This window comes from Triturus cristatus, chromosome 4_2 (assembly GCF_964204655.1).
Source record: "Triturus cristatus chromosome 4_2, aTriCri1.1, whole genome shotgun sequence".
Classification (NCBI taxonomy): Eukaryota; Metazoa; Chordata; class Amphibia; order Caudata; family Salamandridae; genus Triturus; species Triturus cristatus.
In genome coordinates, this window is record NC_140586.1 from 629,639,219 (window position 1) to 629,663,554 (window position 24,336).

General features: G+C 44.3%; 1 protein-coding gene across 3 annotated transcripts in view; it reads left to right on the forward strand.

The window, feature by feature from the left end:
- Nucleotides 1–24,336, forward strand: part of DEPDC1 (DEP domain containing 1) — a 425,665-nt gene that overhangs the window by 175,338 nt on the left and 225,991 nt on the right. For all 3 annotated transcript variants that reach the window (XM_085602294.1, XM_085602297.1, XM_085602295.1), the window contains exon 6: nt 3,781–3,828. In XM_085602294.1, the coding sequence (XP_085458420.1) occupies nt 3,781–3,828 (48 nt within the window). The remainder of the gene's footprint in view (nt 1–3,780; nt 3,829–24,336) is intronic.

Below are 24,336 nucleotides of genomic sequence, written 5' to 3' on the forward strand. Positions count from 1 at the left end.
TCCGTGACATCACTCATGACATCTCAAATAGCATCAATGATTACATTACTGATGGTATCATCCACTTAATCTTTGATGCACCCCCTCACACTCTAATATAACCTTTCATACACCCACTCTAAAATACAGACTACCATTCTTGAAAACATGCGACACACCAATACCAGTTAGTACATACCCACTCACTGATTCATAGGCCTACACACATCCACTCACTCATACAGTCACTCATCAATACAGCCGCTGTTATATGCACTCATACACCAAAAAAGACAGTCACTCACAACCACTTGGCAATAAAGTTAAAATGATAATAAAAACAATTTAAAAGAATCCACAGCACTGCCATATACTCGCCTATACAGTTATACACCACCTCACTTATCATACAGATACTAACACATACTTTCTTCTACAATCACTGACATACTCATCCATACAGCCAGTCTCACAATCACTCACTCTCACATATAGTCACTTAATATACTCCAACACTCATACTGCCTTTCACATATGTAGTTACTCACATATATACCACTGAGACATCCATTCACTCACCAACACATCCATACGCACACTCACTCACCCATACATCCAGTGAATCACACATCCATGCAGGGAGTCAAACCCCCTCACCCACCCACCCACACACAGACTAGGGCACCCATACAGGTACTCAACCAATTATTAACCCAGACACTCATGTAGCTACTCACAAAAACATTCACCCACTTACACACCAACTGACAGACCGATGCAGACATTCACACAGATTAGTCATTCACCGAGAAATATTGAATCACTCACACGGTCAGTCACGCACCCACTAAATCATCCATTCAGACACTCATACACCCACTCATTCTTCAGTATACCTTGATATATATTCATTTAAAACTTTTTAGAAACCCTGTCAGTGGATGATGTCATGAGTGATATCTTGAGTATTCTGATTTGAGATGTCGAGTGATGTCACTGACCATGTCATGAGTGATATAATATGTGACGTCATCCTCAGTGCATTGCGGAGGCGCGAGGCTCTGGTTTTGTACGAGTGAAATGTCAGCCTAACTATCATGTCCCTGAAACCTGTGGTTTTGTTTGTGTGTGTGTGTGTGTGTGTGTGTGTGTGTGTTTTTGTGTGTGTGCATATGTATATCCCTCGCTTTCCCTCTCCTCTCCACGAGGCGCTCATCCGGCTGTCTGAGGCGGGTTCCTGGCGTCCCAAACATCTATAAACATTCCTACACCTCAAATCAAATAAAGCCAACTGCAAACTCAGACGACTCAAATATGCCGATAAATATGAATTCATATTTATCGGCATGTTTGAGCTGACTGAGTTTGCTTCATTGATTTCTCGGAGTGTGTGTGTATATGTGTATATATATATATATGTATAATGTATATGTATATATATATATATAATATCTACTGGCAGTCGCCAGTAGATAGTTATAGTTACAACCTAGTTTCCATAGGAAATCTCAAAATTCTATTTTGAATAACTTAGGCGCCGGTTGACGAATCCTCGCGAAATTTTCAAAACAAATGGGGCGCTCCGTTCAGCTCCTACCCTGAAAGTCTCGGGGTGATTCGTCAAGCGGGGGCCGAGAAATTGGGGGGGTCCCAAAACGTGTTTTCCCCATGCATTTTTCCATAGGACCTTTAGTCGCAGCTACAGCCCGAACGGCTGAACAGAATTACGTGAAATTTGGCAGAGAGGTAGCCATAAGGTCAAGGAAGTGCCTTTTGCAGGTCTGGTGTAAATCTGTTCAGTATTTCCTGAGAAAATAGCATTTAAAAGCATATCAATATCTATACGCGCGCACCGTGCGCGCACCCTGCCGTGCGCGAGCGCAATTCTGAGTGGTTGTTCGATGTCGGTAAACATTCGAATCGGTTGAAACCAGGAAGTGTCGGCCGCCATTTTGTCTCTCGCAGTCTGAGGGGGTGAAAAAAAAAGGTGGAGAACGTGTAAAGGGGGCAGAGTGGACAGTTCCTGACCCCCTAGCCTTGGTCAGGGGGTCACAGAAGGACACCCAAGGGAGAAAAAAACAATTTTTTTTTTTTTTTTTTTAAATCACGAGGTGCGCGCACGGCACGCATTGCGAACCGTGGGTGCTGGGTGCGCGAAGCGCACAGAGCGGCCACAGTGCGCGCACGGTGCACGCACGGTGAAAAACCTGAAGAAGAAAAAATTAATTCATAACTTAGCATTTAAAAAACCGTACAAATTCACTGAAAAAACCATAGGTTTCACACACGTTATAGTTACGAATTAGCATTTAAAAAACCTTGCAAATTCACCTAAAAAACCATAGGTTTCACACATGTTATAGTTAGCTGGACATTTCACTCGTAAAAAACAAATGAAATTCCACCGTTATAGTTAGTGCAGGCAACTATAACTCACGCGACCGCAATCCTCTGCTGATGACGTCAGATATTACATCACTGATGACATATGTCTTTATGAAAAATAAATATTTGTAATATATGTATAGCTAAAGATTAATGGAAGAAGACATGGGTAAATAAGTGTCTGAATACAGGGATGTAATATCTGACTTCATCAGCAGAGGATTGCGGTCGCGTGAGTTATAGTTGCCTGCACTAACTAGAACGGTGGAATTTCATTTGTTTTTTACGAGTGAAATGTCCAGCTAACTATAACATGTGTGAAACCTATGGTTTTTTAAGTGAATATATATATATATATATATATATATATATATAATATATATGCTAACCAGTGCATCTAATTTTGCAAATATTCACTGATTTAATTTTAATATCTGTAGGAAACCCACTTGAATGGCATTTGGAGTCCGTCTGTCTTCAGCATTGGCCAGGCGGTCAGCTCTCTTCAGCCATTGGCCATTTTGCACGTTGAGTATCATTTTTTTTTTTTTTCTTTTTTTGTCCTGATCATGTGTATATATCCACCCTCAGAATAGTGTCTCACTGCCAACTGCATAGCTAGTGGGTCAAACACTGGGTTGTTTTTTTAAATTATTTATTTTAAAGCTTTTGCCCGCCACCTTTAGCCAGAGGCCTTTTCTTTATTTTTTATTAAACTTAATTTCTCTTGTATATGTTTACATAAAAATCGCACACTTGTTATCTCCAGCCCAATTGGCTTTGCTAATGCCTGTTTGCCTTTAAATGTAGTGTTTGACTTCTAGCTTTAACTCTCCACCTTTCAGTGGAGCATTCACCTTTCAGTGGAGCACGTCATTGGTTTTCCCCTACACACTTACGGATCTGTAAAAACACTTACCAACTGTTTTAAGAAAAGGTTACGTTCTTGAGGATTTGTGCTATGCAGTCTTGCTTTGCATCATCTGTAAACAGTGCTAATGAGAGATAGTAAATGTTTTAAAGATAAGCATATTCTGTTTTGCCAGAAGATGTCAATGGAATGGTGTGAAATGCAAATGTTTTATGATGTGCTGTGAGCTCTGGTTTGATTGGCCCAGTTTATCCCTAGACTCTATTGCATTAATCTAATCTAAAAGCTAGTTTAAAAAAAATATCTTTGGCATACACCTACAAAGGGAGAGCAAATCAAGAGGGGGTGTGGGAATGACATGATTAATTTATACATGTTTATATCATAGTATTAATTTCCACTAAAGATTTAGTGAAACTAATTTTTGTTTTGTGCCAAATTGCTATTACTGCTCTGAACCTGTAACCATTTACACAATGTACAAAAGTAAAACTGTATTCTTTAAAAAAAAAAACTATTGTAAAGATTGTTTTATTTTTATACAGATGACCTTCCTCATTGGGTCCTGTCGGCTATGAAGTGTCTTGCAAATTGTAAGTATGCTGCTCTTTTGAATATCTCTGTAACCTTACATTTAAGACTAAAATAAAAGGTGATAAAAAAATGTCAACTGAAATAATGCATCCAGAATATCAAACTATATTAGAGCTTATATAAAAAAGTTATGCTCCAACGTCAGAATACAGTGCTTCCTTAATCATTTGAATAGCTTGTCCTTAAGTGTGAACTGGTAGACTCATAAATGGTTTCAATCGTCCTAATAATGGAAATACCTCACTGGTATGTCCAGATATACTTCTTTAGACTGGAGGGTAAGTCCTGGTCACAGACCTGGTACATGACTGTTTCTTGTACAGCAAAGTTACATTTTTTAATGGAATTATAAATGTATGTTCATTTACTGGATTCTCCATATCTCACTTCGATTCTTATGGGACTGATTTGCATAGCTTTCTTAAGCAATATTCTGCCATTCCATGAGATTAGATTCTGTGGCATACTCTTCCTTTTGGTCATGTAGTTGCAGGTACTCCTGGTTAGTAAAACAAAAAAAGCAGCACGAGTAACCTTTCAGTTTTTACCCTTTCAAATAGCTACGCAGCTTTTGCATGTACAAATTGTGGCCCCAGCCACCTTGATTTTCCCCTCACACCCTGAACTGGTGATCTTTTTTTGGCTCTTTCTCTCTACAATTGGTGAAGAGATCTTTCTACAAGTTCTTTGGTACTTGCTACCCAAGCTTTTTGTGGGGTGTACTTTACAGTGCTCACAAAACGTAAGCTCAAAGGTACTGATATTGAGCTACTAGCACTAAGTTCTCTTATTGCCTCCATCTGGCAAGGACTCCACTTTCTTTGCTGCCTCCTGGATGGAAATGTACTGCAATATCAAGGTGCCTTTTTAAGAGGTTTCTGCTACAGGCATGTCTGAGGATTCCATGAAGTGGCGATTAGGCATTCTCTTTTGGCCTGACTACATTTTAGGTGTCTTTCTGTTGACCATTCTGAGAGATGGTGGTTCTCCCATAGTCACTGGTGCTGTCCCACCTACAACTGACAAGCACTAAAAGTCTGACTAGAAACGCCGATCAAGTCCTTCTCAAATCCAAGAGCATTGAGCCAAGCCTATGCAACTGTTTCTGAGATGCTAGTAAACCTGACCTCCCACATGTACTACTGATCAGTGATTGCATACTGGCCTACTCAAAGAATATCTTTATTAATTCAGGCAGGGTGCATTGGTGCCAAAACCCTTCTAGTCTGTAGTAAAGTTACTTGTAAACCAGGCTGAGCTTGTTTTAAAGCAGATTTTGTGCGGCCAAGTGTTAAATATATATCTGGAGAGCTGGGAGAAAATGAGTTATGAAATATTAAAGATGCGTGACATTATGAAATTTCTATTTTGTCCTTTGGCTGTGTTGGGAGTGCTGTCCCGGTTGCCTGTTCTTTTCCAGCTGCTAACTCACCGCCTCGCGGCCCCCGCTCCGCGGGTGCCGCTCGCAGGCTCAAGACTGTGTCAGGGTCCTGGTTTTTTTGGTCCCCTGTTGTGCATAGGAGCACCAACGCGTCTACTGCAACCACCTCGCAACACACAAGCTCAGAGGCGGGACTGCGAGGACCAGCCTGCTGAGCGGCGCTGATCGGCCGCAGCTGGTCCTCTTCCCGCCCCCTCCTGTCACTCCCCTTGATAATCTGCCAAAGCCACGCGCACGCGGGACGCGCGCGGGGCAAGGGCCGGGGCGAAGACCGGGCAAAGAGCGGGCCGTTTGAGGCCGTTCGAGGACATAGAGGACTGGCCTGGCCCACCCCCCTTGGTTCTTGTTATCTGACTCGTCCCTTTTCCACCAGTAAGTACATTGTGGGTACTGCAATTCAAATATATCATGAGTACACGGGGCAGTCGCAGTAAAACTGCAATGGGGCTGAGTAAGCCCAGCGGGACATTGGATGATTTCCTTGTTAAGACTAATCTAGCAATTGATGCTGAAATCACTAAAATGCAGAAGAGGGTGTCAGTTGAGCTTGACGCGGCACGTAGGCTTTCCCAGACCTTTGCTAACTCTAAAAAATCTTCCCTAGGGAAAATCGCGTCTGCTGCATCTCCACAACATGCTTCTTGCCCTCCCCCACTGATAATCCATGCCGATGTTCACCATGCTCCTCCACCTCTTTCCCTTCCATTAGAGTCTATACCCACCTTAACTACTGTGCCCCCCAAAACTTTCGAGGGAATCGCGCCCACTGGACCTGGAACTGCCATTGTCTTGTCGGATAGCCCTGACCCCCCTGACCTTTCTCCCCCAGTAGCAAAAAATAAAAACAAAGATGGCCCAACTCTAAAAAAGAAAAACAATGCAAGATCTGCTTATGCCCGCAAAAAAGAAAAAATTGCAAGGTTGCAGTTCTTTAATAATAGGCGAACACTACCCACCACTGGGGAGACCATACAAGCGCCAAATTTGGTTAACCATCTAATAGGGGGGGACAGGGAACACAGCAATCTTAACGTAGTCCTTGACCCTATTCAAGGGCCTCTCCCCACATATGGTGAGAAACCCAAAGAGGGAGGGCAAAGTGAGCCAGGGAGGGATAGAGACAAGGGGGGTGATGACGAAGATTTTCTTAAGATAGTCTGGGGTACATTAAAACAATTACTGTCACCTCTGGAACTCAGACTCTCTCGTATCGAGAATAATCTCCTCGAGATGGATAAGACCTTAGTCTCCCTGGCCACCCTTAGCCTAAAACAACTGGAAGCAACTTATCCTCATATAGCTGAGAGTACTCCTCAGGAGAATGACGATGGTATTCACCCGGCTCCAGAAACTAACGTTAGTTCCCTTGCCCCTGAAATGCTACCTCCGGTCTTGTCCCTACCCCCACCAAAGCCAACCCCAATACCCATACCCCGCTCTAAGCCAATCGTTCCCTTTCCCCTAATACCAAAAATCCCAATACCAGTGGCAAAGGCCCCGAGAACCAGACCTTACCCAACCCTATCCCTAAGGCCGCCCACAAGCCCAATAAGACTAATATCCCCCCTACTGCGCGCATAACCAACCAGTACCATGGCCGCCAGAACTTTCGTGGGGGCTACATTGATCTTCCTCCTGACGCCGGGCACTACGTCGTCATACTGGCTGGTGTACCACCACTTGACCCGCTTTCTATGGAGACCCAGTGGTCCCTAAAGAATAAGGTGATTCACTGGCTCAACATCAATAGACAGCTCCCCAATACTGTTAGGACTAGGGGTCTAATGGTTAGGAGAGTGCCATGGGTGGGTCGTACCCATAAATCCATCCCTGGAGACTGCATAGTGGTCTCATTTGCAGACCCTCACACAGCCCAGCATATCACTATATGGGATTCACAGGATACTGACCAATCTATTGGCACCAGACCCCTCACCTTTTTCTATCCTCCAAAACAGACTGTTGAGCCACCTGGGGCTTGGTCAATAGCCCACAATCGTAGATGGAAAGGACATGGGGATGGTTGGCAACCCTTTAACAACTGGTGGGAAGGAGCACCCACTATGAACAGGTTTGAATGTCTGGATCAGGTGGATTGACTGGGAATTAGTGTCGCTCCAATCCTTACCAATGCCCAAAATCCCCTAACGGAAACTGTCCCGAGTGAAAAATTAATGCCCATACCCCAAGTTCCAAGCCACATTGGGATAGACCTAAACCCCCCTGAACAGCACCCTCTTACTGCACAGGTCAAACTACAGGCAGACCTTGCACACCTGCAAGTTCGGATAGGCACAACGGGGAATGCAGGGCATCATCCACAGGAAATTAGAAACCCAATGCACTCTCTCCTTTCTTGGAATGTTGCAGGCCTCGGTAGTAAGATCACCCACAAACCTTGGCTGGAGATTGTGCAGAAGTATGGCATCCTATGCCTACAAGAAACCTGGCTTATAGAGGAAGTGCACATGTTGGGCTACCGAACCATCCATTCCCCAGCTGTGCCATCAGCCCAGGGTCGCAACAAGGGGGGCTTGTGCACATACATATCTAACGTAGGGGATGTAAAAGTTTGCGATTTCCAATCCAATCAGTACTTCCAAATCATACTACTTAAATGGGGTACTTCGCAAAAGGTGATTCTTGTGAATTTTTATCATAATTTGCCAATTAGTGAGGTGGAATCAAATTTGAATATTATGATCCATCATATTCACAAACTGAGAGATCAAGGTTCGGGGGATCACATAATGTTGTGGGTGGGTGACTTCAATTGTTCCGTCTGTCCGTCTTCTGAGCTAGGTTTGTGCGGCCTGTCAGATCTCGGGGAGGACGGTCCTCTGCACTTCTCCCACACCAACATGGGGTCTCTTCTTAACAATGTCATATTTACCTTTGACCTCACCTTTATTAACCAGGCATGCTCCCCCCCCGGTTCCCTTTGCCCCAACGTACAATGGAAGAGGTTGTAAATCCACAATCGATTTTGCATTGATATCACCCACCTATCCTGACTTTATAACCTTCTGGGAAACGAGGGATGACCCCATGAGCGATCATTATCCCATTACCTTCGGGGTAAATCTCATGGAGGGCAAAGTAAAGGAACCTAGTAGGGTTCTATATCCATTTGAGGTTACCCTATCTAAGACCAATGGGTATGTAATTAAATGGGAGAAAATGAACCCAACATCCTTCTTTCAAAACTTCCTATCCTCTTGCTCCACGGACGTACTTGCCTGCTTAGAGGAAGATACTGACCCAAAGAGCATCATGGTTGCTTTTTCTAACATTCAGCGCCATATAAAAAATGCACTGACTAGGAACTGCAAAGACAAGGGGAGGCATACTCGTGGGTGGTTTGACTCTAGATGTACATCTACACTGAAAATCTTAAAGAAAGCTTTGTCTGCCGACCCAAAAGATAGAGTTCAAATTCGTCAAGCGAGATACGATTATAAGCTGGCAATTAAACAGCGGAGGGCGAAACTGAAGCAGGAGGCCTGGGAAGCCTTGGGGGAAGCCGCCAGGAATAAGGACAGCAATGCCTTCTGGAAAGTCATAAGATCTGTTTATAACTCAAAAGACAGAGATAATTCTGTAGAAGTGGCTATAACGGCTGAGCTCTGGGTAGAACATTATGGTAATCTTTATTCCAACAACACACAGGGTAATGCCCCGAACCCATGCAAGGTGAATTCACCCCCAGATAGCATAATTCAGGATAACCACCTAACTGTCTCCCCAGCACCTCCTTACCCTATTGAACTGGTATTTACCACACTAGAAGTGGAAGATGCCCTTAGAGAAAGTCCTTTAGGTAAAGCCCCCGGCCCTGACCACACCCCAGTGGATCTCTATAAATCAGAACCGGACTTCTGGGTTCCCTTGTTAACCAATGTATTAAATATGGGAAATAAATGCGGTTTTATTACCACCTGGTCGGACACAATCGTAGTCCCCATATTTAAAAAAGGGAATAGGGACGACCCTGCTTGTTACCGTCCAATATCGCTATTGGACGGACTCATGAAAGTTGCTGGCAGGATTGTCCTTAAGAGGATACAACACTGGGAAGAAGAGAAGAAGGTTATCTCGGAGTTCCAATATGGGTTCCGAAAGGGACTAGGGACATTGGAGCAATCCCTAAACTTGTCCCTATTAGTCTCTAAATATACGCAGGCCAAAAAAGGGGACCTATTTGTTACCTTTGTCGACCTCAGCTCCGCATTCGATTGCGTGGACCATGCGATGCTCTGGTCGACACTGGAAGACATCGGGGTGGACTCAGCTATCCTCACATTTATCAAAGAACTATATAGAGAAGCGGGGGCCAGAGTAAGATTTGGGACCCAGGGGCAATGTTCACAAAAATTTGCCATAAACAGAGGGGTGAGGCAAGGCTGCATACTTGCGCCCTTGCTTTTCACATTTTACATAAACTCTATCGCTGAAAGCTTAATAACTCTGTCAAGCGATTATCCGGCTGTTAATGGTAGGCCTGTACCCATTCTTTTATATGCCGATGACGCGGCAATTATGTCTAGGACAAAAGTAGGTTTGCAGAGAGCAGTAAATGAATTTTCATCCTACATGGGTAAAAGAAATTTAAAGGTGAACATTTCCAAAACTTTCTCCATGCCCTGCTCCCAAAAGAACAGACCATCATGCTCAATATATTTAGATCAGCAAAAGATTGCCATCACAGACACTTTTTGCTATTTGGGCATTATGTTTGACAGGTGGGGAAGGTGGAAACACGCAGTGTCAGCTAGGAAACTCGCCTTTAGCCGTGCCATAGGTGCTTTAAGAACCTTTGCAGCCAAAATTGGGGGTAAACCCATTCAAGAAATGTTACAGATCTACCGGGCAAAGTGTATAGCTACGGCCACATATGGCGCAGGTCTCTGGGGTTTCGAGAATGTGTCCTCATTACAAACTTGCGAGAATATTTTCATCTGTTACTTACTAGGTGTGTCCAAAACCACGTCGACTTTTATGACTCACATTGACTTTTATGACTCACATTGAGACCGGCGTTAAATACCTTAGCGACATCATAAAAATATCACCTTGTTTGCTCTGGCATAAGATTTGGACCACAGAGGAGTGCAAATTGAATAGAAATCTCATAAAAGACTGCATGGCTTTGGACGGTGTAGCAAAAGTCAAGTGGCTGCGATACGTACAAACGATGTTTTCTAACATTGGACACTCTGAATTTTACGACGAACCAGAGACCCTACAAACCTTGACTAGACCGGCCCTTAAAAAACTATTATCTATACACTTAGAGAGTGCTAGATGGGACACTGAGAAACTTAAAGGCACAACCCTGAGCTATCAGCAAATCACCCCTACTGAAGGCCTACAATCTTACCTTGGGATTGAAAAAGCACCCTATGCTCGCATGCTTTTAACTAGGCTGCGCCTAGGGATTGTCTTCCGCTTGGTCACTTTGCCGAAACAGAATGACTGGGCCTCATTGAAATTAATATGTCCATGCGACGACCATTCAACACAAAGTAACATTCACATCATGTTCTTTTGTAATCTGTATACCAGCCCGAGGAAATTATTTCTTCTACCCTTACTTAAACGCTGGGGGATAAGAACATGTAAACCTGCATATTTAAAATTTTTGCTTTTAGAAGATGTGGATGTCATCTTTGCTGTTTCTCGCTTCTTAATGTCAGTGATGAAATTTAGAAACTCAATGAGTTAACTAACACATGTTAATATTGACTGATTAGTGTAAAACGAGGCCCCTCATCCAAATGACTGCTGTAGATTTTAACTTTTGGAGAAATGTTTTATCCATTTTTGTAACTTTGTTCATATGAAAACTGTTCTTAAATTGTCTGCATAAATTGTATTTGTATGCTTTTATGATTTATTGATAAATTGAATAAAGCTTAAAAAACTAAACTATTTTAGAAGTGTTTTTTCCCTTTTCGTTCACTTCATTTACATTTTTTTGTTCCTGGTGAACATTAGGGGTTTTTACACTTGTCTAGCCAACATAAGGCATTTCCCTTTTTACAAACTATTTTGCTTTTAAGTATTTAACTTTACCTGGTTTAATGACATTATTGTTACATAATGTTCCATTTCTTCTTTTAATGCGTTAGGGTTTCTTGAATTTGTCAGCGCGAGTTCAGTGACTTTTCTGCATGTTCAGATTCTTTGGGTTGAATTTATTTAACTGGTTTAGTGAGCACATTCTAATGCAAACAATACGTAGTGGACCACAGTGTACATCCACCGACTATAGTGAAAACACATTTTGATAATAGAAAGTATGGTGATGTTTAGAAGCAGCTTTCTAGTTAAAATGTTGCAATATCAGTGGAACATTTCACAGGGTAACAGAGTCTAGCTGATCAAATGCAAAGACCCTGCCGTTTTTTCCCCCTCGAAAGTTCCTAATTTCTAAATGGATGCGGTTAGTTTTATCAATTGAAATTCTTGAGTCTGCAGTATGTGTGGTCTTAAAGTATTTGGTAGAGCAAAGTATGAGGTCTTTGTTCCATAGGTACAAATTCCAATTTGTTCCTGCAGGTAGTGATGAAATATCTGGCACGATTATTTTGTAAACTTTTTGAGATACTTGAGGTGCATGTTAGCAATGCATACTTGATCTACAGTTGTTACCATGGTACTGAAATATAGCATCTTATTATACAAACTAGTCTTACATTTTTCTCCTTTTTAGGTCGAGCCTTCGAGACCTCTTGTATATACTTGTATGTGTATGTACTTTGTGGGCTCTAGGACTTGTCTGCTTTCTCTTAGGGACCTTAGTTTCTGTTCAACTGTTCAACTGCCTCTATTTAACGGTCTTGATAGAAAACGACCAGCAGAGGTCAGTAAAATACCAGAATTGCTTTCTACTGAGGGACTTTATTTTTTTATCTTTTTCTGGCAACTGCCTCTATTTAACTTTCTTGATAGAAAACGACCAGCAGAGGTCAGTAAAATACGAGAATGACTTTAGCATTCTCTAGATTCCAGTCCATAGAAATTGTCTTCCACGAGCACTAGTAGACAATAATAATATTTTTTTCAAATCTTGTATTTTCAGTGATATGCCCACCGAAGGCCCTGATTTTATATTAAAAACAGAGCTTTGGACTATGCCATTTCCTGCTGAAAGGCAATATTTCTCTCCATGTGTTCCCATACCTGGCATGTCACTCAGTTTTTGCTTACTTTCTCTCCATGTTAAAGAACAGATGTTTCAGCACCCTTATGTGCTGCATAGCTAAATACATATAAGGTCCCAAAGGCAAGACCGATTGCATTGCAAATGCTTGTTTTCCAAAGGTCGTGACCCCATTCCATCTAGGTCAATCTATCACGTTGTCCATCTTCTTTGCTCCCCCGCATCCCTCTAAAGAGGAGGAACGTCTCCACTGACTTGACCCAAAAAGAGCGTTTTTGTTCTACCATGACCGCACAAAGGAGTTCTGGGTTGAGGACCTTAGTCACAAAAGAATAGACTCCTTGGCAACAGTACACTTCACTCAACAAACCACTTACATTCGTCGGATGAGTATGGACAACAGGAATATGGTCAAAAGGGAGACAACGAATTATAAATTGTACGAATTTATTAAAAAATTCATCGATAATCACAAATATCAAACAGTACACATTGTCGTGTAGCTATTTATGAGGCAATGAAAATGTCACATGATACAATACAAAAATAATTATCAAATATTCATAAACTGCCACTTTTTAAAAAAAAAATACAAATGCAATGAGATAAACATAAAATATAAGATTGGGAACAAAAAGAGAAAGAACATATAAGTCCTATTGAAACAAAGAAAACCACCAAATCAAAGATTCATCAATTGTTACCCTACTAGATATCACTTCCGTTTTATATATGTCACAAAAACAAACATAGGTTTCGTGTGGTTTCCTTTTTTAGGGGCATCGACGCGTTTCGGTGGGCACTGATTCACAGCCAACACCTTCTTCAGGAAATCTTATATAAGGTCCCAATATCAGTTACAATTAAAAGCAATAATCTTGATTATGTCAACTCCGGGTTCTGGGTTGAGGACCAACTCTTGTGGGGCACGTGGGAGCTAAGAATGGAAGGGCAGTGCAGAAAAGGACCATCTCTATCTGGGTCATTCTCTGCATTAGGATCTGCTGTGCCGTGGCCAAGAAGTAGCCTCCTGAGGAATTAAGGGCCCATTCCACCAGGGGAAAGGCTGCAACTATGGCTTAGGCTCGGGGTGTCCCTGTCCTGGACATCTGTCGGGCATCTTTGCACACTTTTTCAGAGCACTACTGCCTGGACAGTCGGGTCAGAAGAGATCGGCCATATTGCCCGTTGGGTCCAGCAGGTCTTCCTAGTTTGAGGTATTGGTCCGCACCCTCTGCCAGGATGATATGGCTTGGGTGTCTAATTCAAAGGTAAGGAATCTACAGCTAGTAATTTCTAACAAATGAACAAGTTATGTGCCTTCAGTGATGCATTATCTGATAGACTATCTAGCTGCAGATTCCTTATAGCCACAGGCTGTAAGGAATCTGCCACAGGCTCCAACACCTTCTGACCTGGCTGATAAAAAGTCAGGACAGCCTTTTGGTCATGCCAAGCTTTTTGGAGTTCTTGGCTTGCCTCTAGGTTTTTGCTAGCCTTCTTCATGTACTCAGCCATGTGGGAGCATAGACCAAATACTTAGTCCACAATGTCCTGTTTGGGAGGTTTGAGAGGTAACTCCCATCCCGCCTTCACCAAGCACAACGGACCCTTAACTGGATGCCCAAACAGAAGTTCAAAAGGGTTGCAGCCAACCCTCTTCTGAGGGACCTCTCTGTAGGCAAAGAGAAGGGAGGGTCGAAGGACATCCCATTTTCGCCTAAGGTTTTCTGGAAGGCCCATGATTATGCCCTTCAGGGGTTTGTTCAATCTTTCAACTAACCCATTGCATTGTGGATGAATAGATGGATGGTGTAGTGAATTTGTGATTCACTCATACATTGCAGTAATATAACTTGACATGAAGTTTGTACCTTTGTCCGTTAAGACCTCTTTAGGGAATAACTTTAAGTTTGGCTGGATTTTGTAAATAGACAGTGGCGCCTTTTTCTTGAAAACCTGCTATTAATTGCCTTAACTGCCACCGCTTAATAACAGTAGACTGGCAGAAATCCGGCCTTACAAAGAAACAACAACCGTTAGCAGAACGTTTTTTGTCAGGTCTGGCCAGATCAAAAATAGCTTCTCTGGCTAAGAAATTATTGAATCTAACCAAAATGGCTCTCGGGTACTCTCCTTCTTTTGACTTAGATTTAATTTGAAATGGAAAACGATGGGCGCGCTCAATGACCAACGGCCAGTCCCAAGAAGTGAGTTCCGGGAATGCTGCTGAGAATAGTTCACAAATAAATTTCCGGATATCTGCTCCACCAAGATTCTCAGGGACTCCTAACACACGCAAGTTATTTCTCCGCGATTGGTTTTCCAACTCAGCAAGCTTGAAGCTGACATCATCCCGTTGTGCTTTAACAAAGGCAAGTTCCTTCTTTTGTGTGGCGACTTCGTCTTCAAGGGTGGATATCCTGGTTTCGGCTTCCGAAACTCTGGCCGTCATGTCGGTGCAGAATTTTGTAATACGGCGCACAGCATTTTTCACTTTTTGGCATGTACCTTGTGTGCGGGCAATCTCCATTTTTGTATCTGATCTATGAGCCAATATTGTCTGGTATATCATGGAGAGAGTCACTTCCGGACATGGATCAGAATCAGGTTCTTAAAGAATAGCTTGTTCATTTGGGAGATTAGGCTGTATGGATAGAGGGTCCTCTGCCCCATTAGACCTGTTCCTAGATGAAGGTATCCTCTTGACCCTATGTTTCTTTACAGTTACGCTAGAACCAGGTGACGTCTCACTTGACCCAGTCTCCTCTCCCAAGCTACTGTCCTCCGGATAATCAGCCCAATCCTTGTCCAAGCTTTCATCGGATGTGAGGTCAGACATAGAAAAAAAAGTTTCACTAGACTCCAGGGCAGTTTCTTGAAACAAAGTTTCAGTAGACACTGATGTGGGCTGAGCAGAAATAGTCATAGGGCTAGTCAAAACATTTGTAGTAGCGTTCAGTAGCTCCCCGCCTCCAGTTCCAACAGTAGTGTTCAAAGTATTTGAGACTACGGATCCCAGAATGCTGTGCGACAATGATCCAGATACAGGCAAGGGCTCAAAGAAGTGCATCACTTCTAATTCGGAATCGGGGTTTAATAAAGTGTCATCGATTACAGAAATTACAGCAGTATTTCCGTCTACCCCCGTAGTCTGTGAGGAACCCTCAATGATATTAGAGTTACCAATATTATCATGCTGGGTTGGGTCTCCTATGTCTGCTGGTGCGAGAGAAACAGTCGATGCCAATGTGCGCAGATTAGTAACATTTTTGGCAGCTTGTTTCTCTTTTTTTTTTTTTTTTTTCATTTTTCAAAACCTTTATTGAAGATAAAACAAAGTTACAGCCTTACTTGAGATACAAGCACGTACATACAGTGGAGGTATATAATATAAGATGATACAATCAGAGTAGGGAAAGAGAAGCTGTGATCCAACCGGCTTCCGGCTAGTCATAGATAATCAAAGGAGGAAGGATCACTAGTTACTGGCACCAGGGTTCAAGTGGTTGTTTCCGATATAGGTAAAAAACCCTCAATCACGTCAAGATATGTAGGGGCGGTATATCTTGGTTCTCCGCCTTTAGATACGTGATAGCATCATCATTGGGTTGATTCCATGCATCCTCCGCCTGGAGGGAACCACTGAATTCTCCAGCAGTGATCAGGGAAAAAAATGATAAAATAAAAAAGTGAGGAGTGCTCAAGTGAGTGATAAAAAGGAGTTGTTCCTCATGCTACCTATAAAAAAGTCTTTATTCTGATAGGTGCTGGGGAGACGTTAAAAAAGGTCAAGTTGCAGGTCGGATGTATAATGGACCCACTGCGACTTTAAACGTGGTGATTGGTCGACATGTTTCAGCTCATGTAAAGCCCAAAGGTCAGGGAGCTTTCTTCAGGACCACAGGTGAATAATGTGAATTGAATATATCAATTATAAGTAGAAGTTCCAAGGTTGATTCAGATGGACTTCATCAGGACTAATACCTGAAAGTTTCAATGTACGAGCTCCGTACGAGGATACAGGCAGCGTTAATACGCGAAGGTCCGCTACAACTTGTGCTGACTCTAGTTTCCTGTCCTGTCACATTATTCACCTGTGGTCCTGAAGAAAGCTCCCTGACCTTTGGGCTTTACATGAGCTGAAACATGTCGACCAATCACCACGTTTAAAGTCGCAGTGGGTCCATTATACATCCGACCTGCAACTTGACCTTTTTTAACGTCTCCCCAGCACCTATCAGAATAAAGACTTTTTTATAGGTAGCATGAGGAACAACTCCTTTTTATCACTCACTTGAGCACTCCTCACTTTTTTATTTTATCATTTTTTTCCCTGATCACTGCTGGAGAATTCAGTGGTTCCCTCCAGGCGGAGGATGCATGGAATCAACCCAATGATGATGCTATCACGTATCTAAAGGCGGAGAACCAAGATATACCGCCCCTACATATCTTGACGTGATTGAGGGTTTTTTACCTATATCGGAAACAACCACTTGAACCCTGGTGCCAGTAACTAGGTATATAATATAAACCGTTTCAAAAAAGATTTAACTATTATTGTGTAAATCATTTGCCCAATCACTAAGTGGTCTCCAAATCTTTAATCCCTTAATTTTTCCTCTTTTCCCCTTTTGAGCATAGAGGGTCGTCTCCAAATGAAATACATGTAACAAACGTGTTTTCCATTGCCCAAATGTTGGGGGTTGTGGATCAAGCCACGAGGAGGCAATACATAGTCTAAGTATAGACATCGAAATAAAAAGAAACTCCTTGCAGTTGTCCTCTGGTATTGATACCCCAAGTAGCATAAGTTGGGGAGATAACGATATCCTTCTGTTAAGAACATATTGCAGAAACGAGGTAACCTCCAGCCTGAGTTTCTCGAGCTCCGGGCATGTAGAAAAATATGCACCAAGTCTGCACCCAGAATTTTACATCTAAAACAGTGAATTCCTTCCGACCCGCCCCATTTAATGATTTTAGCAGGAGAGATATAGAGATCAAAGAATGTTTTAAAACATTGTGCGCGGAGGTTAGCAGTAGACAATACAGTATTAGCTAATACAATAGCGCTTTCCAGACACGAGTCGGTAACCTCAAGCCTTTCCTGCCATTTATTAGAATGCTTTTCGATATCATCAGGTACCCCTTCCATGAGTATCCCATAGAGCCTCGAAATTGTGGGGGGGTCGCTGCCGGTAATGATCTCTAACAGCGGGATAGCAGTAAATCCAATAGTGCCTCCCATTTTCTTAGTAATAAAATCCCTTATTTGTAGAAACTTAAAGTCGCTATTAGTGAGATTAAACCTATTTTTAATTATATCAAATGAGGCTAGCTGATCCCCATCCAACAGATCTGCTATATTACGAACTCCGGCCTTTATCCACCGGTCAAAATATCCATCCAACAATGTATCGGGGACCTGACTGTTGTCAAGGAATGGAGTGTATCTACTAAACCTGCCCATACCTAGTTTGTTTCTAACCCTGGTCCAAATTTGATATGCAGTAATCAGACTCTTAAATCGAGTTCTTTTGTAGTAGCTGGGTTCATACATTTTTAAAAAACAGCCACGTACTCCCGGACCCATTAGCATCTCATATATAGTAGGCAGGGCATTCACTATCGTGGTCCTATTATCGAGGGATCGAAACAGGGGCCAATAATATTTGAGTGATGCCGCCAAATAGTATAGTCTAAAATTTGGTAACCCAAGTCCGCCTCTTTCAGCTGGTAGAGCTAAAAAACAATTTGCACGGCGGGTTTTTTTATAAGACCAAATGAATCTCGCTATCTCTCGCTCAATCAGCTGAAACCACAAATTATGTATTTCCAGGGATATTGTGCGAAAAATGTATAGTAATTTCGGTAAAACTACCATTTTAACCAAATTACATCTCCCGATAATAGATGGCTTCAAATTATCCCATCGACCCATATCCTTCTTAATTTTATGTATTATAGGAGTTATATTTGCCTCTACTATCTCCTCAGTTTTAGCCCTAACACGAATACCGAGATATACCGCCTCCTCCACTATTCTATCATCTATAGAAATCATAGATTTATTAACTAGAATCTGGGTTTTTTCCCTGTTAAGCCTATAGCCAGAAATTCGACTGAACTTCTCGGCCAACATTTCGACTTCAGGCAATGCAGTGGATAAGTCCGACGTGACGACAGCGACATCGTCAGCGAATGCCAACATTTTTATATCCATATGATTTAGCCTAAAAGGGGAGATGTTCTCTGAGGTCTCTAAGGCCCTAAGAAATGGGTCCATATACAGCGCATATAACAAGGGGCTGTATATGCCCGCTCCAAAGCTAATGGTCTCCCCTCGTATCCAGGCCTTAAATGTATCCCAGACCATACCTGGAGAAGCCGTGCCCTTGTTGGTGCTAAAAAATTCGCCTATCCTACTTCTCATATAGTTTCTATAGTCTTGATCTAAAAGAATAGCCCCCTCGAATGACCATTTTTTATGTTTATTTACCATACAGTCAGTAGGAAACTCAATCAATGGGTTGTGATTGGATAGAACCCTGGGGAGTAATTCAATTTTTGCAGCCTTAACAAGTGATGGTGAAACCAAGAAGTAATCCAGTCTGGCGCATTTTTGATGAGGGGCGGAGTAATAAGTGAAGCCTGGATCCTTGCCCCTTAATTTAGGCCAAACATCTATGAGCCCCATATCTGTTATTAAGTCCTTTAATGCCCTACGCACTTGTGGTTTACGGTCGCTGGTTCCAGTGCTACCAGCGATTTCAGCCCCATTGATATTTAAATCACCACATAATATGTAAGGTTCGGGCCAGGACGGGAGCTCGCTAGATAGGAATCTCAGTACTGAGGGATCATCTAATACCGAGGAGTAGACCGAACCCAATGTAAAGTGGCCAGATCCTCCCTTAATGACCATAAGAGTCCATCTACCCAATTTATCCACACTTTTACGATCACAGATCAGGCTAGTGTTTCTAGATAGCACGGCAACTCCTTTTGTCCTGCAGTCCTGGGTGGTATGTGCTAGTCTCTTAAACCCCATAGTATCTAACAAATTACATTCTTTATTGGATATATGGGTCTCTTGTAGACATATTATAAATCTACACCAAAAAGTTTGAAGTCTTCTTGTGCCCTTCTTCTTTTATTCTTATCATTGAGCCCACATATGTTGATAGTGGCTATACGGAGATAGGAGCTAGTCATAACTAATTATTATTACTTCCATCGATTTTATCAGAGCATTCAGGTCTAGTTCTAATTCTTTGGTCATAAAAGTGGACACTGATCCTACCAAGTTTGACATTCAAATAACAGTTTAATAGAAAAACCTTGCCCACACCTGGCTGTACTATGCTTGCAAAACATACTAACCTTACATCATTTAGACTAAACAACAAGTTGTGTTCCCCCCCCCCCCCCCCCCCCCCCCGGGCCGCTCTGAGCTAACCCCCTCCCCATACCCCCCCCCGTCCCCCCCCGTCCCCTTAAACACGGCAAAAGGACCAGTAGGTCCCTAGTGATGTGGAGCAGGAGGGCTCCCCTGTGGAAATTCCCCCCCCCCCCCCAAAAAAAAAAAAGGAAGAGCGAGAACAAAATGCGCCAGCACATACATAATAGTAACATGGCATAGCTAAGCTAGCCCAAAAAGAAAAGATTAGTGACATTCAAGTCATATACTTTTTAGCCCAGAGGATACACATCCCAGGAATTCCCAGGACTTCACAACGGCTAATTTTAATGTATTTAGGACTTCTTTGGCCCAAATTTCTGATAAAAAAAACCAATTGCTTTCCTTGGTGCAATATCTTTAGTTTTGCCGGATTGAGTAAAAATACTTGCACACCTTTCGCCTGAAACAGAGGCATTAGTGAGCGAAGCTGCCACCTTCGCTCAACTGTAGCCTGACAAAAATCTGGCCTGACAAAAAATTCTTGACCCTTTCCCCTTCTCTTCCGATTAGGTCTAGCTACATTATAGACTGCTTCACGGGCCAAAAAGTTATTGAAGGAAATCAGTATGGCACGGGGTGGCACATTGTCTTGATTTGACTGCTGTCGCACTTTAAAGGGGAAACGAGGGGCCCTTTGTATTTCAGAGTTCCAGTCCCAGCTCTTTAGATCCGGAAAAGCTTCAGTAAATAGTTCTACCACAAACTGACGCACATCTGATGTTTCAAGGCCTTCCGGTATACCAAGAATGCGAAGGTTGTTCCTTCTCATTCGATTTTCTAAGTCAGTGAGCTTCCAGGTGACATCCTCCCTCTGACTTTTCAGACTCTCGGTGGCCCCTCTCTGTGCAATCAGCTCATCCTCGAGTTTTGAGACCCGTTTTGCAGCGTGAATCTTTCTGGATTCACTATGCTGTGCATTATTCCGCGATCTTGTGGTTGGGTCCGGATTCGTAGTCTTTTCTTTGTTTTTTTTGTTTTTTTGTAGCCCAGGTGGGCGTCGACGTCCACCATTTGGTGCACCTCCCGTGACGTCGTCGTGCTTCCTGCGGAAGTCCCACCTTTGGGGCGCCATCTTCAGATTCTTTTTTCCGCCGTTGGGTCTGGATCGTCATCGGGAAGCTCCAGAAATTCACTCGGAGGAAGAAGGAAGAAAAGCGAGTTTCATCGATAGAATCAAGAGAAGACATCAGGAATAGAACAGATTTCACCAGGAGCGCGAAGAAAGAGGACCAGCGAGCCTTTTTCTTCGACAGCCTTGGAGAATGCACGCTCAGAGACCCTGAGCGAAATGGACAAGACGCCATTCAAGTTCTGCCCAAACTGCCACCACAAGTTCGCGCAGAAAGACCAGCATCCGGTCTGCAGCCTCTGCCTACCGGTGGATCACCAGAGTATCGACTGCAACGCCTGCTCAGCCTTCGCGCCGAAGACACTCAGGGTGAGAGAGAGGCAGAGAAGAGCCAACGCCAACATGGATGGCAAAGGGAAACCCCCGACACTCTACGAGCTGGGCCTCGACACGGACGACGAGGACAACGTCGCCGAGACAGCCGAAAACTTCACGGTCGTAGAGACCGACAAGAAAAAAGAAGACGAGGTAAGAGAATCGTCGAGCGCAAATCAAAAAACACCTCGAAAACACGAGGGTGACTCGAGGAAAACTGAGTCAAGGTCCACGAAGGGAGCCCCGGCGCCGAAAACTTCGACGTCCAAAGGGGGGACTTCGGACAAAAGGCCCAGCGGATCCTTACAAAAGGACTCCAAGGTGCAGAAAGACGCCGAAAGGCAAGGGTCGTCGAAATCATCCAATGAAACGGGCCGATCGACGCAGAAAGAACGTTCGACGTCGACGCAAGTTTCATCGAAAAGACCCGCGGTCGACGCCGAAAGTATCTCCGAAATGGAGAAAAAGAAGAGGCGGCTCGAGGCCGAAATGGAGAACATCCTTCAAAGGAAGAAGGAGTTCGACGCCAGGATGAAGGAATTCAAGATTCCAACGGTTTCATCGGCGGACGTCGTCGAGGTCGAAGACGAGTTCGATGCCGAAGGGCTGACAAGGGATCTCGAAGAAGAAGAGGAGCCCTATTATGAGGAAGAAGCCGAGGAAGAAGACCAACAGTCGTTCTTCGAATCGGCGGCATCTACCAGCAACGACGTCGAATGGCACGATCTCGACACCGAAAACCCGGAGGAGCGCGTGGACACGTACCCCTCGAGGCCTTCGCCACCCGACGACATCGGGGTATACAATATGGTGGTGAAGAGCGCAGCACTGGCCTTCGGCGTCAAACTCGACGAGGAGAGGCCGAAAGCCGATTTTCTCGTCGAAACACTGCTCCCCATCCAGACTAGGAGTCAGTTCCTCCCCATGCTACAAAGCGTGATGAACCAGGGGAGAGAAGCCTTCAAGGAGCCTGCCACCTGCCGGTCGATCACGCCCAGGACAGAGAAGAAATATAAGCACTCCTCCCTGGACCCACCTTACATCAAGGGTAGCGTCACCGCAGACTCCATCATAGCCTCCACGGCCAGGAGAAGGGCCAACGTTCCAGCAACTTCGGGCCCGCCTCCGGATAAAGAGAGCAGGAGGATCGACCTCACAGGCAGAAAGGTCGAGAGGAACGCCGCAATGCACTGGCGCATGGCGAATTCGAATGCACTCCTCAATGGACACCAATACCAACACTGGGATGAGATGGGGGAGCTAGTAAAGCACCTCCCCGAAGAATACCGCCAGAGAGCCTCTCACCTGGTAGATGAAGGCAAGAACATCGCCAACTCCTGTATAAAAACGGCGTTGGATGGGGCAGAGACTTCAGCAAGACTCATAGCCATAGGGGTCACAGAGAGGAGGCATGCATGGCTAAGAATCTCGGGATTCAAACCGGAAGTGCAGAACAACATCCTTGGCACCCCCTTCAACGGAGAGACACTGTTCGGAGCAACGGTGGACGAAAAGCTCACCCAGCTCAAGAAGGAAAACGAGACAGCGAGGTCCATGGGGGCCCTACAGCTGAGGGGAATGAGACGAGGTAATCCCTCGAGGAGACCCTACGGTAGGGGTGCAAGCCAACAAGGGACATCGCACCAGGCGTTCCAACAAGGTCAGCAGGGCGAAGGTCACGGACAAAGTCAGCAGAAGCAAAGCTGGCAATATCAACCTCGGGGCCAGTCCTTTCGCGGGAGAGGGAACGGACGTGGCCAAAGGAGGAGAGGGGGCGATCAGCCCTCCTCGAAGTGACTCAGCACGCAAGAAGACGCCTACCCTCGTCAGGTCCCCAAGGGTGAGGCGCAAAAAAGTGGCATCAGGGGGAAGAGAAGATTCAAGAGCCTACGAGCATACGTCACCAGTAGGCGGAAGGCTGAGGTTCTACCTTCAGGAGTGGCGGCGTATAACCACAGACAAGTGGATACGGAACATCGTGCAGTACGGATACTGCGTAGACTTGGAGAAAAGACCTCCAAACGGGAAACCGAAGGGAAGACAGAGATCGGCCCAAGAACTGGCAATACTCAGAGAAGAAACGCGGAAACTCCTACAAAAGGGAGCCATAGAGGCAGTGCCGTTCGGGGAACGCAACAAAGGGGTCTACTCAAACTACTTCGTGGTTCCGAAGGTAGACGGAGACCTCAGACCCATACTGGACCTCCGTTACCTAAACAAGTTCATAAGAACGCAAAGGTTCAAAATGACCTCACTGCAGGAGGTACTGCCACAGATAAGAGAAGGGGACTTCATGGTCACCGTGGACCTCAAGGATGCCTACCTTCACATCCCAATAAACAGAAGGCACAAGGGCCTTCTAAGATTCAACATCGAACAGGAACACTACCAGTTCACAACCCTGGCCTTCGGATTAAAATCAGCGCCAAGGGTCTTTACAAAATGCCTGTCGGCGGTAGCGGCACACCTACGAAAGCAGGGCATACACGTATACCCATACTTGGACGACTGGCTGGTCAAGGCAAACTCACGCGAGAAGTGCGAGAGGCACGCAAAACGCGTAACAGACACCCTCACAAATCTGGGATTTTCCATCCACTGGGGAAAATCATCGCTGGAACCGGAACAGGTAAAGATTTTCCTGGGGGCAAAGATCAACTCCCTCAACAGTACAGTAGTGCCCAGCGACAGGAGGACAGATGCCCTACTGAAGGAGACGCAGCTCTACCAGAAGGGGCGAGCTCTGACAGTGAGGGCGGTGAGCAAGATGATGGGGATGATGGCGTCCTGTATCCAGCTGGTGCCGAATGTACGCCTGCACATGAGACCATTCCAGGAATGGCTGCAACAGCAATGGTCACAAGCAAACGGAAGTTGGGAGGATCTAGTGGTTGTTACGCACGCAGTGCAGGAGGAGATAACTTGGTGGAACAGAGACAACATAACAACGGGGAGAAGCCTGACACCACCAAGCCCAACAGTGACCATT